The sequence below is a fragment of the Oncorhynchus mykiss genome, chromosome 3, assembly GCF_013265735.2.
Source record: "Oncorhynchus mykiss isolate Arlee chromosome 3, USDA_OmykA_1.1, whole genome shotgun sequence".
Lineage (NCBI taxonomy): Eukaryota > Metazoa > Chordata > Actinopteri > Salmoniformes > Salmonidae > Oncorhynchus > Oncorhynchus mykiss.
This window is the reverse complement of record NC_048567.1, coordinates 10097757-10110757: the sequence shown is the minus strand read 5'-3', so window position 1 is coordinate 10110757 and position 13001 is coordinate 10097757. Positions and strand designations below refer to the sequence as shown.

The 13001-nt window shown below is 44.9% G+C and overlaps 1 protein-coding gene across 2 annotated transcripts in view; it reads left to right on the top strand.

Moving 5' to 3' along the window:
- LOC110520825 (leukocyte receptor cluster member 8 homolog) overlaps nt 1-11321 on the top strand; it is a 29466-nt gene extending 18145 nt beyond the window's left edge. For both annotated transcript variants that reach the window (XM_036968382.1, XM_036968381.1), the window contains exons 4-15: nt 54-137; nt 906-1338; nt 1456-1612; nt 1869-2039; nt 3179-3412; nt 3610-3774; nt 4147-4438; nt 4536-4637; nt 4750-4818; nt 4949-5078; nt 5202-5409; nt 5529-11321. In XM_036968382.1, the coding sequence (XP_036824277.1) occupies nt 54-137; nt 906-1338; nt 1456-1612; nt 1869-2039; nt 3179-3412; nt 3610-3774; nt 4147-4438; nt 4536-4637; nt 4750-4818; nt 4949-5078; nt 5202-5409; nt 5529-5691 (2208 nt within the window). In that variant the 3' untranslated portion in view covers nt 5692-11321. The remainder of the gene's footprint in view (nt 1-53; nt 138-905; nt 1339-1455; nt 1613-1868; nt 2040-3178; nt 3413-3609; nt 3775-4146; nt 4439-4535; nt 4638-4749; nt 4819-4948; nt 5079-5201; nt 5410-5528) is intronic.
- Nucleotides 11322-13001: the final 1680 nt, after the last annotated feature.

Here is a 13001-nt window from a genome sequence, read left to right as displayed (position 1 = left end):
GAACAAGCCAAGCCAGTACCATATTTGAAGTACGTTTTCCTCTGATTCTCCAGTATGGTGGTGGTGGCTATCCTCCTCAGGGCCAGTATGGTGTACCTCCAGGACCTTACCCTTCTCCCACCACTCCAACTGGACAGGTAACCATCAGAAAACTGCTACTTAAATCAATCAAATTTTCAGTTTACTTCACTATTCCTCTGTTGCAGTTTATGAATCATTAATTAAATGATTCCCCAATGCCAGGCATTTGTGTAAAAATGACTTTCTGTTTCCGGACAGAAATGCGCCAGGAATCAAACGTATGAATTAAGATGTTATTGATGACTGGCATTTGAATAATGTTCTATTTCTACCCTGCCAGGCGTCCCTAATTATCTCACACTGTCAGGTACAACCCTACACTGTTGATTGGTCAATGCGTCATGCTGCCTTGTTGACAAAATTACTGAGTGGCACAGATTACTGTTCGTTTTGTGAAGGGGCACAGATTACTGTTCGTTTTGTGAAGGGGCACAGATTACTGTTCGTTTTGTGAAGGGGGACAGATTACTGTTCGTTTTGTGAAGGGGCACAGATTACTGTTCGTTTTGTGAAGGGGCACAGATTACTGTTCGTTTTGCGAAGGGGCACAGATTACTGTTCGTTTTGCGAAGGACGCTCCTCCCGCCCCGCTTTCGACCGATGACGTAGCGGGCCTTTACCCGGTGCCTCGCGGCTCAGCATAATGTAATCCTCCCACTAAGAATCTGTCTGGAGCTGAAGTCTGTTGCATTTAGAATGTTTTGCTCTGCAGTTCTCCTTTCATATTGAGATATTCTCAGTTTGAAGTTTTGGCATCTGCAGTTTATTACCTTTCTTTCACAAGTTTATTTTCCACCATCTATTATTTGTCCCTACCTTCCCAGCCTCCATCCCTGCCCGTGATGGATGACCAGTCCTCCAGCTACCCCTCTCAGCCCCAACCCCCTCCTCCTGCTGCCCCTCAACCACCCCCCCAGAGCCCCACCAGCTCTGAGCAGCCCCCACCCCCCCCTCCCCCAGCCATCCCTCCTCCTCCCAACTCCCAGTACCCCCTTCCTCCAGGGCAGAACTCCTACAACCCCATGCCCTACCCCAACAACGATCCCAATCAGATGAGAGGTTACAACCAGGGCAGGCCCAGCTATGGGCAGAGCTACCAGACTCCGAACTCATACCAGCAGCAGCAGAATAACAACCAACACCAGCAACAAGGACAGGGTCAGTATGGACCAGGAGCTGGGAGAGGAGAGGCCAACAAAAACAAGAACCATCAACAACAACTGCCACAGCAACAGCAGCTCTGGCACCGCATGAAACGTAAGTGTGTGAGGGTATCTCAATCATGTTTTTTTCTGTCAGCTTATCATTGTATTTGTTTCCCATCACTTGGTGTTATTTTCTTTGTTTCAATGCCTTCTTTATTGTCTTCCACAGAGGCACCTGGAGCAGGTGCGATGAAGTTCAACATTCCCAAGCGACCCTACGTCATGACCAATCAGAGTTTCCCTCCTGGGGAACAACCCACTGGATTGGCTGCTACTCCTTCCTCCCCAGCTGCTGCTCCTGCTGCACCTGGCGGTGCCCAGACACGGTGAGGAGACAGATACTAATTACATCAATATATCTGTCTTTACTGTCCTTAATACCTACTGGGTAATAATTATGTATCTCTACTCATGATCAGAACATGAGAGTTTAAAATCTGCATCCAATAGATTTCAGAAGTACCATGTCCCGCTTTCTCAAACTAATAATTAGTCACTTCAAATTGACCTAGTACTCCCAAACCAGTTTCCTTTCCCCCTGATTTACTGTTGCAGTGCTGATTATAAAAATGATTCCCTCAGGCCCCAGGACTGGCCCCAGGCGATGAAGGAGTATGTTCAGCGCTGCTTCACAGCCTGTGAGAATGAGGAGGACAAGGACCGCACCGAAAAGGGGCTGAAGGAGGTCCTACAGAAAAGACTACAGGATGGGTCTGCCTACACCATCGACTGGGACCGCGAGCCTCTGCCTGAGTGAGTGGAGCAGTTCTTGAAAAAGGCTGATGTGTCACTGTCTAGGAACATAGCCTGATGTTTCACTGTCTAGGAACTTAGCCTGATGTTTCACTGTCTAGGAACTTAGCCTGATGTTTCACTGTCTAGGAACTTAGCCTTGGGTTTCACTGTCTAGGAACTTAGCCTGATGTTTCACTGTCTAGGAACATAGCCTGATGTTTCACTGTCTAGGAACTTAGCCTGATGTTTCACTGTCTAGGAACTTAGCCTTGGGTTTCACTGTCTAGGAACTTAGCCTGATGTTTCAATCTCTAGGAACTTAGCCTGATGTTTCACTGTCTAGGAACTTAGCCTGATGTTTCACCGTCTAGGAACTTAGCCTGATGTTTCACTGTCTAGGAACTTAGCCTGATGTTTCACCGTCTAGGAACTTAGCCTGATGTTTCACTGTCTAGGAACTTAGCCTGGGGTTTCACCGTCTAGGAACTTAGCCTGGGGTTTCACTGTCTAGGCACCTAGCCTGATGTTTCACTGTCTAGGAACTTAGCCTGATGTTTCACTGTCTAGGAACTTAGCCTGATGTTTCACTGTCTAGGAACTTAGCCTGATGTTTCACTGTCTAGGAACTTAGCCTGATGTTTCACTGTCTAGGAACTTAGCCTGATGTTTCACTGTCTAGGAACTTAGCCTGATGTTTCACTGTCTAGGAACTTAGCCTGATGTTTCACCGTCTAGCTGATGTTTCTCCGTCTATCTCCGTCTAGCTGATGTTTCACCGTCTAGCTGATGTTTCACCGTCTAGCTGATGTTTCACCGTCTAGCTGATGTTTCACCGTCTAGCTGATGTTTCACCGTCTAGCTGATGTTTCACCGTCTAGCTGATGTTTCACCGTCTAGCTGATGTTTCACCGGATGTTTCACCGTCTAGCTGATGTTTCACCGTCTAGCTGATGTTTCACCGTCTAGCTGATGCTTCACCGTCTAGCTGATGCTTCACCGTCTAGCTGATGCTTCACCGTCTGCCGAACTTGGCCCGATGTTTCACCGAACTTGGAAAGCCCGAATCCCCTTTTGGAGACTAAATGCCTAATTTATGCCTAAACTCTATCAAGAGGTGCTAGTCATCCTAATCCCTTCTCTCCTCTCTCTTCGTTCAGACTGAAGGCCAAGCAGTCTCGCTGGGAGGCTGTACCCACCCAGAGGACTCTGGAGAGTTCTGTGGGTCGTGGTGGGGCTACGCGTGGAAGGGGTGGTGGGGCCAGGCTGGGGCACTACAGGAACGTCTTCTCCCAGAGAAGCCCCTCATCCAGCTCCTCAGGCTCCTCCTCTCGCTCCCCCTCTCCCTCCCACAGCCGACACAGGGACCGCAATGGCCAGAGACATAGACGCAGGTGAGAGACTGTGTGTGTGTGTTTTGAGTTAGTCCAGTGATTAGTTTTTTTCCCTTCATAATTGGCTACGTGTATTATTTGTCCCAACCTGCTTTGTTATAGGTGAAATATTCCCCTTTAATATAGTATAATGATAGCCACTCTAAAAAGAGAAAGTATGCTGTGTAGTTTTATGTTGTAATATCCTCCTCTTCCAGTGACTCTGAGTCCCAGTCGGACAGCAGCATGTCCAGTGACCTCCGAACCCAGCTTCCCCGGCGCAACCAGAAAGGAGGGCGTGGCCGTGGGGGCGACAGGGACCGAGGCAGAGGGGGTGGAGAGAGGGGACGAGGAAGGGGCGGAAGAGGCAACAGAGGACGGAGGTAAATAAGCATGTTTTGGCCTAAAGAAAAATTCCAGCCTAAGTGTTTTGCGTGTCAGCAATCAAGTTTTCAAGATATACAACTTTCAAAATACAGAAATATAGCCGGAATTATGCATTTTGTATCGAATTATGCCAAACTGCAAAATGCGTCATACCGGCTGTATTTTGAAAGTGGTACATCTTGAAAACTTGATTGCCGACACGCAAAACATTCTGGGACTATATCAACAACGGACTAATGAAACAAATACCAAAAGCTAGTTTTGGGTGAAATCTTCTTTCAAGTCATTGGCCTTGACCCTCCCACAAACTAATATTCACCTTTCCCTGATTCTCATTGTGCTGATCACATTTCGGCTTCTCTTCCCAGAAACATGGATGACGCTAACTCCACCGTCCTGGGCAAGAAGAGGAAAGGTGGGAACGCCGGCCTGGACTTCCACGACCCCCACCGGGAGGCCAAGAAACAAAGCCGAGCGGCACGCTTCCACAACACCAAGATGCGCTCAGAGCCCCTGGTGCTGTCCATCAACAATCTGGAGCTGCCCAAGGAGGACCTGAGCTGGGACGACTGCCCCATCGTGGGCACCTGCCAAGAGATCACCAAGATCTACCTGAGACTCACCTGTGCCCCCGACCCTGCCACCGTGCGTCCCGTATCTGTGAGTATCGCCTGTCACGTGGAATGAGAGGATCCTTATTTGAGGCCTCCCTTCAGATTGTGTTATGCTTGTCTCCTAATCCCCTGTCTCTGGCCAGGTGCTGAGGAAGTCTCTGTTGGCTGTGAAGGCCCACTGGAAGACCCGTCAGGACTACCCCTACGCTTGTGAACAGATGAAGTCCATACGACAGGACCTCACGGTATGTTTACATGTCCTTTTTAGTTTTGTCGAACAGGCACTTTGTCCTATCACGGTATTTGAGTCCTATTGTATGAGGATATGAAAACAGGAGGTGTCTCTTCTCATTTCAGGTTCAAGGAGTTCGTACAGAGTTTACAGTGGAAGTATACGAGTGCCATGCACGCATCGCTCTGGAAAAGGTGAGAGGTCCTCTCCATACACTGTCCCCCTTCGCTACCTCGTATTTGATGTCGGGCGCCGTTTTTGAGTTTAAAGGTGCGGTGTCGTACTAGATGTGCATTCTTCTCTAAATGTTTGCATTGTTACCAGGGCGACCACGCAGAGTTCAACCAGTGCCAGATGCAGCTGAAGGCCCTGTATAAGGACAACCCATCAGAGAACATAGGGGAGTTCACTGCTTACAGACTACTCTACTATATCTTCACTAAAAACTCTGGAGGTAACTTACCACCTGCCTGATGTTCCTCATCAATCATTACATTTCTGCATTGGATTTTGGCTCGCATAGAATTGAGCTTAATGTCCTGATTTTCTTGGTTGCGTGTTTGCCCCCCACACACAGACATCACGACTGAGCTGGTGTACCTGACTGCGGCGCTGCGGGCGGATGAGTGTGTGTCCCACGCGCTCTCCCTCCGCGCCGCCTGGGCTCTGGGAAACTTCCACCGGTTTTTCCAGCTCTACCGGAGAGCCCCACGCATGGCATCCTACCTCATAGACAAGTTTGTAGAGAGGGAGAGGATGATCGCTCTCAGGGCCTTATTCAAAACGTACGCCAGAGGCCTTTCCTACAAACTCCATGGTTCCTAACAATTCATCATTTTATGTAATTGTATGTAGGATAGAAATGGTCCAACTTTAAATTGCCTCTCCCCCTCTGTTTTCCCAGATTCAGACCAGACTTGCCGGTGGAGTATGTGCAGTCCAGTCTGGGCTTCCTTTGTTTAGACTCTTGCATGGCCTTCCTCACAGGCCTGGGGGTCACCTTCTTCCCCTCTGACCCCAGCAAGATAGACTGCAAGACCAGCTCAGCCAGTCTGGCAGCCTCCTGAGGGGGTGGGGGGTTTACCGGGGAGGGGGGAAAGCACACTAAAGGGAGATAGACAGGGTCAGGAATGTACCCTACAGTTATACTGCACTACACTTCAGGAGGGAGACTAGTAGTTAGACTGAAACTACAATTTAGTCCTGTAGAAAGAGGGAGATATGCACTAGGACCCACTAAATCACTTAGGGCTGAAAATTCAGTGAGGATCCCACCCACAGATGCAATGTGCTCACAGATATGGACTGTATAACAAGAGTGGGGGAGATTATCTGCATACATGCTGCACATCAAATACATTTAGAATAGCTTAGTCCCACACATCTCTGATCAGCTCAAGATATTAATTATACCTTCGACTTAGAACATTTTAATGACGAACAGATGATGTTAGGCATTAGTTCAATGTAAGACCCGAAGATCAAGCACCAACTCACACAGATCAGGGAACAGCGTAGCCTCAAGGTCTCCCATCCACTATCGCTCTCAGAAGTTTTAAGCTAACAGTGTTCTGTTATGTTTTTCCTTCCCTCAAGTCAACAGCCTCAAACTCATGTGAAGACGAGCCTTGAGAACCCAAGAGGGAGATGAAAACGAAATGAGCTAAAGTCATCCCTCAAGCCCTCATCCAACAGGCTGCTCATCCACTCCAAAACCAAACCATCAACCAGAGAAGAGGTTTGTCTGTTCAGGTGTTCGGCTCTAGAGACTGTGCTAGCCCTTTGCTGCCTTCAGGAAGCCTTCATGATCCAGCGTCCAATCCGGGAGAGGAGGAGATGGTGGTTTGTATGTCCTGCCCCCCCTTTCCCCAAGCTGTCTACGATTGGCGATCTAGTGAGGAAAGTTACCCCCACTTCCTGTTCCTGCCCAGCCCTGCACACTTGTCACCCCTGAAAGGTATTGACTGAGAAATCTAAAGGTTCTGATTGGCTCCTTGCCCAGGTTGGCCACAGCCATCCTTACCCCACAGTTGTCCGCTACCCACAGTCCCCTGCTTCACCCTTCAACAGTCGTCACCCAGAGTTCACCAAAGTTTGACCACAAAGTTTACATCCCAGTTATATCTGCTCTAATATAGTAGAGCTCCAAGCCTGGTGTCTAGTCCTTTCTGGTAGGCATTGACTTATAAAGTGTGATGGTGGATACAGTCCCCTAATATTTACCAAGAATGGCCTCTGCAATCCCTCGGTATGTGTCCAGGAGGCAGGATATCCACCTATAGTCCATCTATCCCTGAGAGCAGACAAGGAGGCAGTCTCCCACCCCTTAAGAGTACCAAATAACCAAGTTGAGGCCCTGAGCGAGCCTGTGGTGTTTCCTGAGTTACCCGATCAACAGCCCCCTCAGCAGCATGGAATAGCAGTCGTCAAGCACTCCCATCACACAGGAAGAAGTCAGCTCCATCAAGATGGTGGTAAAGTCTTCACCTTCAAATATGGTGGCTGGATCAGTCCCGCCACACAACAGATGGAGATGAGATCGCTGTCTGTGCAGATGGCAGCAACGTCTGGGTTTGTATGCTCCACACTCCGTTCAATAAGGCTGAGTATGTATGGCTGGTAAGAAAAAGGACTCTTGGTGTGCTGGAAGGAGGTGGAGGACAGCACGGAAAAGATCACCTGGTATTCACTATTGGCTCATTCACAAACACTAACCATTGGTTTGGGTTAAGGTGTATGATATCAAGTCTGTGGTAATTGCTTAAATTCCATCCATGTGATGATAGTGTCTGAAATTGTGATATAAAATGAAGGGTGCCAGTATTAACCCTTGGAGAACACCCCTCATTTGCAAGACCATGATGAAGCCAAACTGTCAAATTATGCAGGTGCAGATACCTTTTTAAACCTGAATTTGTGTAACTGTCTCCTCAATTGAAAATTCACATTCTGCCACAAAACATTAATTTAGGACATTAATGTTGGCGGCTGAAGCATAAGACTCTGCTTATCAAATGTTTGTCTGTAATCAAATAATCTGCTTATATATTTAAAGCTAAGAAATCACCATGTGATATTTTTAAAACCCCATTGCAGACATTTTGGTTTTCAGTAAAGGCAGGTGAGAGTGAAGGATTGTAGAGTAGTTATTTTGGGGTCCTATCCAGCAGTTATACATTAGGCTACATCCCTGTGTATACTCTTGATAAGATCTGAAGCGAGGAGACTAGTGTGGAGAGTTAATTGTAAATCAACATAATTGTCAATACATAAATAGAACCTAGAAATGGAACATGAGTTGGTGATATCAGTTGATCTAATATCAGCATATATACCCCTTGTTTTCAAGCATGACCTTGAAGAGTATTAACTTGATTCACATCAAAGCTCGGGGTATTTTAGTGAGTTCAGTTCCATTGCGGAGATATCAAATGTATTTGTCACATGCACTGAATACAACCGGTTCAGACTGAAATGCTTACCTACGAGCCCTTTCCCAACAATGCAGAGTTAAAAAGTAAGAAAAATGATATAAATACAAAAAGGATTTGGTAACACGATAAAATAACTAACGAGGCTATACACAAGATAGGACTCAACTTTCAGGATGACCAGAAGTCTGTGCTGTAACAAATGTCCTGTGTGCTCATCTATAGAGTAGATGTGTCAGTATCTAATGTACATTGTTATGGATTCAGTTGGCCTTTATTCGTTGGTCATTTTGACATGTTTTATGTTTACCAGGGCAAGTGTAATTTTGACACATATATGGTGAATGAGAAGCCGAAGCATTTTAGATATGGGTAATAAACAATTATTTAAGACAATTGATGTTGATATGTAAATTGTAATTACAAATCTAAGAAGTTGGATGATTTGGAATACATTGCCTGTTTTTGATATTGCCGTGGATTTAAATGGGGAATTGATAGTAACTGCTTTTTGTAGTGCAAACACTTGCGTGGTTTCTACACTATATTTTTGACTGCTTATTCAATAAGTGTGCAGGACAGAAGGTGTATATTTTGGGCTTTTACAGGGATTGAAAATGGGATATTTGCTGTATAAACCAAATATTTTTCTTGCCAGATATGCACACTTGGTTGACCACTTTATTTCTTACTCATTTTTTAAATGCTCATCTTCTGTAAACCCATTTTTCTTTTTAGATTTTATTTAATGCATTTCTGTCATCTCAACCTTTCTGGCTCTCTGTACTCATGAACCCCTTAGAGCAGTGGTATTCAAAGTCAGCATCTCAACCCATGAGGGAACTGCAGTGGGGTCGCTAAAATGCGAAAACATTCATTCGTCATTGTATGGGACAATATAGAAACGTTTTTGAGAAAGATCATTTGAAAAATCTATTTTTGAGTAAATGTGTTTATTTTTATTTCGATGAGATGAACATGAATTGAAGGTCAGTAGGTTTGGAAATTCTTCTGGCCAGACATTTTTTTTACCCAGAAATTCTGGGGAAAAAAATGGTGTCCCCACTGAAAAAGTTTGAATATCACTGCCTTAGAGATAAGTAATGTACTAAAACCCCCACACAACATCCTGATGGCAAGAGAAAGGTTTGGTTGAAGGCACTGCACTCCCATCAGCCAAGAAACAAACTGTTACTGTTTGTGTTGCTCAAGTCTCCCGTTTGTCAATTTCTTTGGAAGTAGTTTGTCAAGGAGCAAACTCAGACCTGTTTCAGATTAACAGTGGTTTGGCTGGTGTGAGTCAGTGTTTTGATATGGGAACATATCAATATGGTACCGTCATTATGTTATTAATATTCTTAATGATTGGATTGAGAGCCTGTGAGAGAGAGAGAGATGTCATATATATATATGACATGACTGCAGGATCAGTTTCAATATGAATGTCTGGATGAGTGATCAGTCTTCTCAGCAACCCTTCTACCCATTTATAGATCCCTTTGTGTCATTTGACTGGCACTATTTTGTGTGAAATGTGCTCTTGTTTCGGTCACTTCGGTCATTATTCAGAAGTTGTACTCATGACTCAACTTGTCCCTTCTTTCTTCATCTTCCTATCCTCTGTCCAACTTTACTTTTCCCCACTCCCTTCACCAGTTCCTTTCTCTTATTTTTCTTCTTGCAGTACTGCATTACAGGAGCAAAAGGAATGTGAAAAGAGAGCACCACCTCCCAGCCTCCAGAAGCAAGCTGGAGAGAGGGAAAAGTGTGAGAAATGCAAGACTTGATACTGCCAACTCAAGTTCAAGCCATTTTGTCAATATGACCTGAAATGTTGCTGTGTCTTATCCATGGGAGCCTGACTTCAATTGTTTTAGTCAAGTCTTTTGAATGTATTTTATTTGACTATTCTTAACTTGAATCAAGAAAACATTCAATGGCACCTTTTTTTCCACTCTAGTTTACCAGAAACAATCTATAGTTAGTAAGGTTTGCCAGAAATCTATGTCTATAGTTATGATGGTTTAGAGGTATCGGCCTTCCTATGTGTTAATGTATACTGTTTGTCCAGAAACATTTGCATGCATTCTTGTTTTTCATCACCATGGTGTTCTCTAGAAATTGATTTGTCATTGTCAACATCTCAAGTACAGATCAATATTTGGTAAGGCAACCTTTTTTGGTCAGTTAATATTTGGCATCTCTGTAACCTCAATGTATTTTGTCAGATGCCTCGTGGTCTACCTGTAAATTAATTTGCCTGCATTTGGTATTTGTCGTAATACATTGGGAGTTATTTTAACTTGGAAACACATTAATAAGTATCTCTAGCATTTTTGGGATTTGAAATGGATCTGGACATACAGCATACAATTCATTCTAGATATTTAAAAAATCTTATCTGCTTATATTTGGCCAAATTCCTGTCAGTTTTGATTAGTCCGGTAGTAGTTGGCTCCCATATCAGAATGTTGCTCTGTCTTGCTCTGTACCTTTCCTAAACAGGATGCTTCTCTGTCTTGTCTCTGTTGATTTCAGACACCTCTTCAACAGTGAAGTCAAGTTCATGTAGCGTGCTATCTCCTGGTCAGATGTTTAACATTGCAGAACCTCTCATCTCACATTGATGCTTTAGTTCTGATACATTCATATTTTTTGTTCAATGACAGTTTATAACTGTACATTTCCATTTAACTAACAATGCTTCTCCTTTTTAAAATGTGCTGCTCCTCTTACTCTCTCAACTGTTCCTTCTGACACTTGTGGGTTTGTTTTTTCCTCTTGAACTTCTTGAAGCCCATCACTGTGTAACTCCTGCCTCCATTTGTCCTATTAGACTGCACTTGAACAATTCCCTTTTCTTACTTCAGCCTGATGCATCGGTTCATTTTTAATTCTTCACTGTCTTTAGTGGATTTGTTCTGTTGCTCCTTGTCTCGCCTCACTCTTCTTACCTGCATGTGTCCCCTCCCTCTTCCCTTCTATCAGAATATCTCCTTTCTCCACCCTCTTCATGTTGAGTATCTGTTTGCTAGTGACTATTGTTGCTGAGTAACTATCCATTCTCGGTAGTAAGTATTGCTTCTATGCTGCTCAGGTGGTTTCTGTTGCAGCTAGCTGAAACTAAAGGATATACTTGCAAAATATCCCTCCTCCCCAGTCTCAACCCTCCCTGGATTGTATTTGAAATGAAATACTCCTGTTTTGTAAATACTGTGTACATATGTATTTTTTTCTTGAACCTAATAAAATACATTTAGAAATAAGTATTGTTTGTCTTGAGTTATAGAAATGACATGTTGCACTTCTACTTAATCAATGTAAAAATTGCATCAAACCCAGAAGACTATGCAAACTGAACATTGTTTAAGGCATTTATTTTAATACAAATCTGAACTGAGACAGCAATGGACAATCAATCATATTACAGGGACAGTTCAGTGAGTTGATAGATTGACATCAAAAGTCCTGCAATTCTGGCTATCATGTCACTGATCAACATGATTGCACTGTTTCTAGGGATTGGCACAATATTAAATGTCAAAAGAATGGCTCACAGTATGACCAGAGAGCAGTTGGGAAAAGGCATGCAAAATGAGGAAATTGAGTAGGCTGAAGAAGCACTAAAGCTACAAGCCACAGAATAGCAATAGAAATCCTCATTAGCATGTCGTGGAGAGAAAATTCTACAAGATTAATCTCTTCTGTGTAAATTCATAATGAAGGAAAATAAGTTATAGGAAGAGAAAAGCACACAGGAATAAGAGGTGACAGACAGCAGGTACAAGAGAAAAATTAAAGCAAGGGGCATAGAACATGAGGAGGAAATATTCTGACTAGACTACTGAAAGATGAAAGCAGTTTTTCACAGGAGCTCAGAAGACAGGAAAGCATTCAGAACAGGTGAATGGAGAAGAAAAACAGCATAAAGAACTAAATACAAAGCTGAAAGAGGAGGACCTAAAGAGGGACAGAGTGGAGCTGAGGAAGACCTAATTAGGGTCAGAGAGGAGCAGAGGGAAAGAGGAAGACCTAAAGTGTGTCAGAGAGGAGCAGAGGGAAAGAGAGAAAGAGGAGGACCTGAAGAGGGAAAGAGGAGGACCTAGAGGGACAGATCGGAGCAGAGGAAGAGCAGAGGGAAAGAGGAGGACCTAAAGAGGGACAGAGAGAAGCAGAGGGAAAGAGGAGGACCTAAAGAGGGACAGATCGGAGCAGAGGAGGACCTAGAGAGGAGCAGAGGGAAAGAGGAGGACCTGATGAGGGACAGATCGGAGCTCAGGAGGACCTAGAGAGGATCAGAGGGAAAGAGGAGGACCTAGAGAGGAGCAGAGGGAAAGAGGAGGACCTAAAGAGGGACAGAGATGAGCAGAGGGAAAGAGGAGGACCTGCAGAGGGAAAGAGGAGCAGATGGAAAGAGGGGAGCAGAGGATGACCTGAAGAGGGACAGAGCAGAGGAAAAGAAGAGGACCTGAAGAGGGTCAGAGGAGCAGAGGGAAAGAGGAGGACCCTAAAGAGGAGCAGAGGGAAAGAGGAGGACCTGAAGAGGGTCAGAGGAGCAGATGGAAAGAGGAGGACCTGAAGAGGGTCAGAGGAGCAGAGGGAAAGAGGAGGACCTAAAGATGGTCAGAGGAGCAGAGGGAAAGAGGAGGACCTGAAGAGGGTCAGAGGAGCAAAGGGAAAGAGGAGGTCCTAAAGAGGAGCAGAGGGAAAGAGGAGGACCTGAAGAGGGTCAGAGGAGCAGAGGGAAAGAGGAGGTCCTAAAGAGGAGCAGAGGGAAAGAGGAGGACCTGAAGAGGGTCAGAGGAGCAGAGGGAAAGAGGAGGACCTAAAGAGGGTCAGAGGAGCAGAGGGAAAGAGGATGACCTGAAGAGGAGCAGAGGGAAAGAGGATGATCTGAAGAGGGTCAGAGGAGCAGAGGGAAAGAGGATGACCTGAAGAGGGACAGA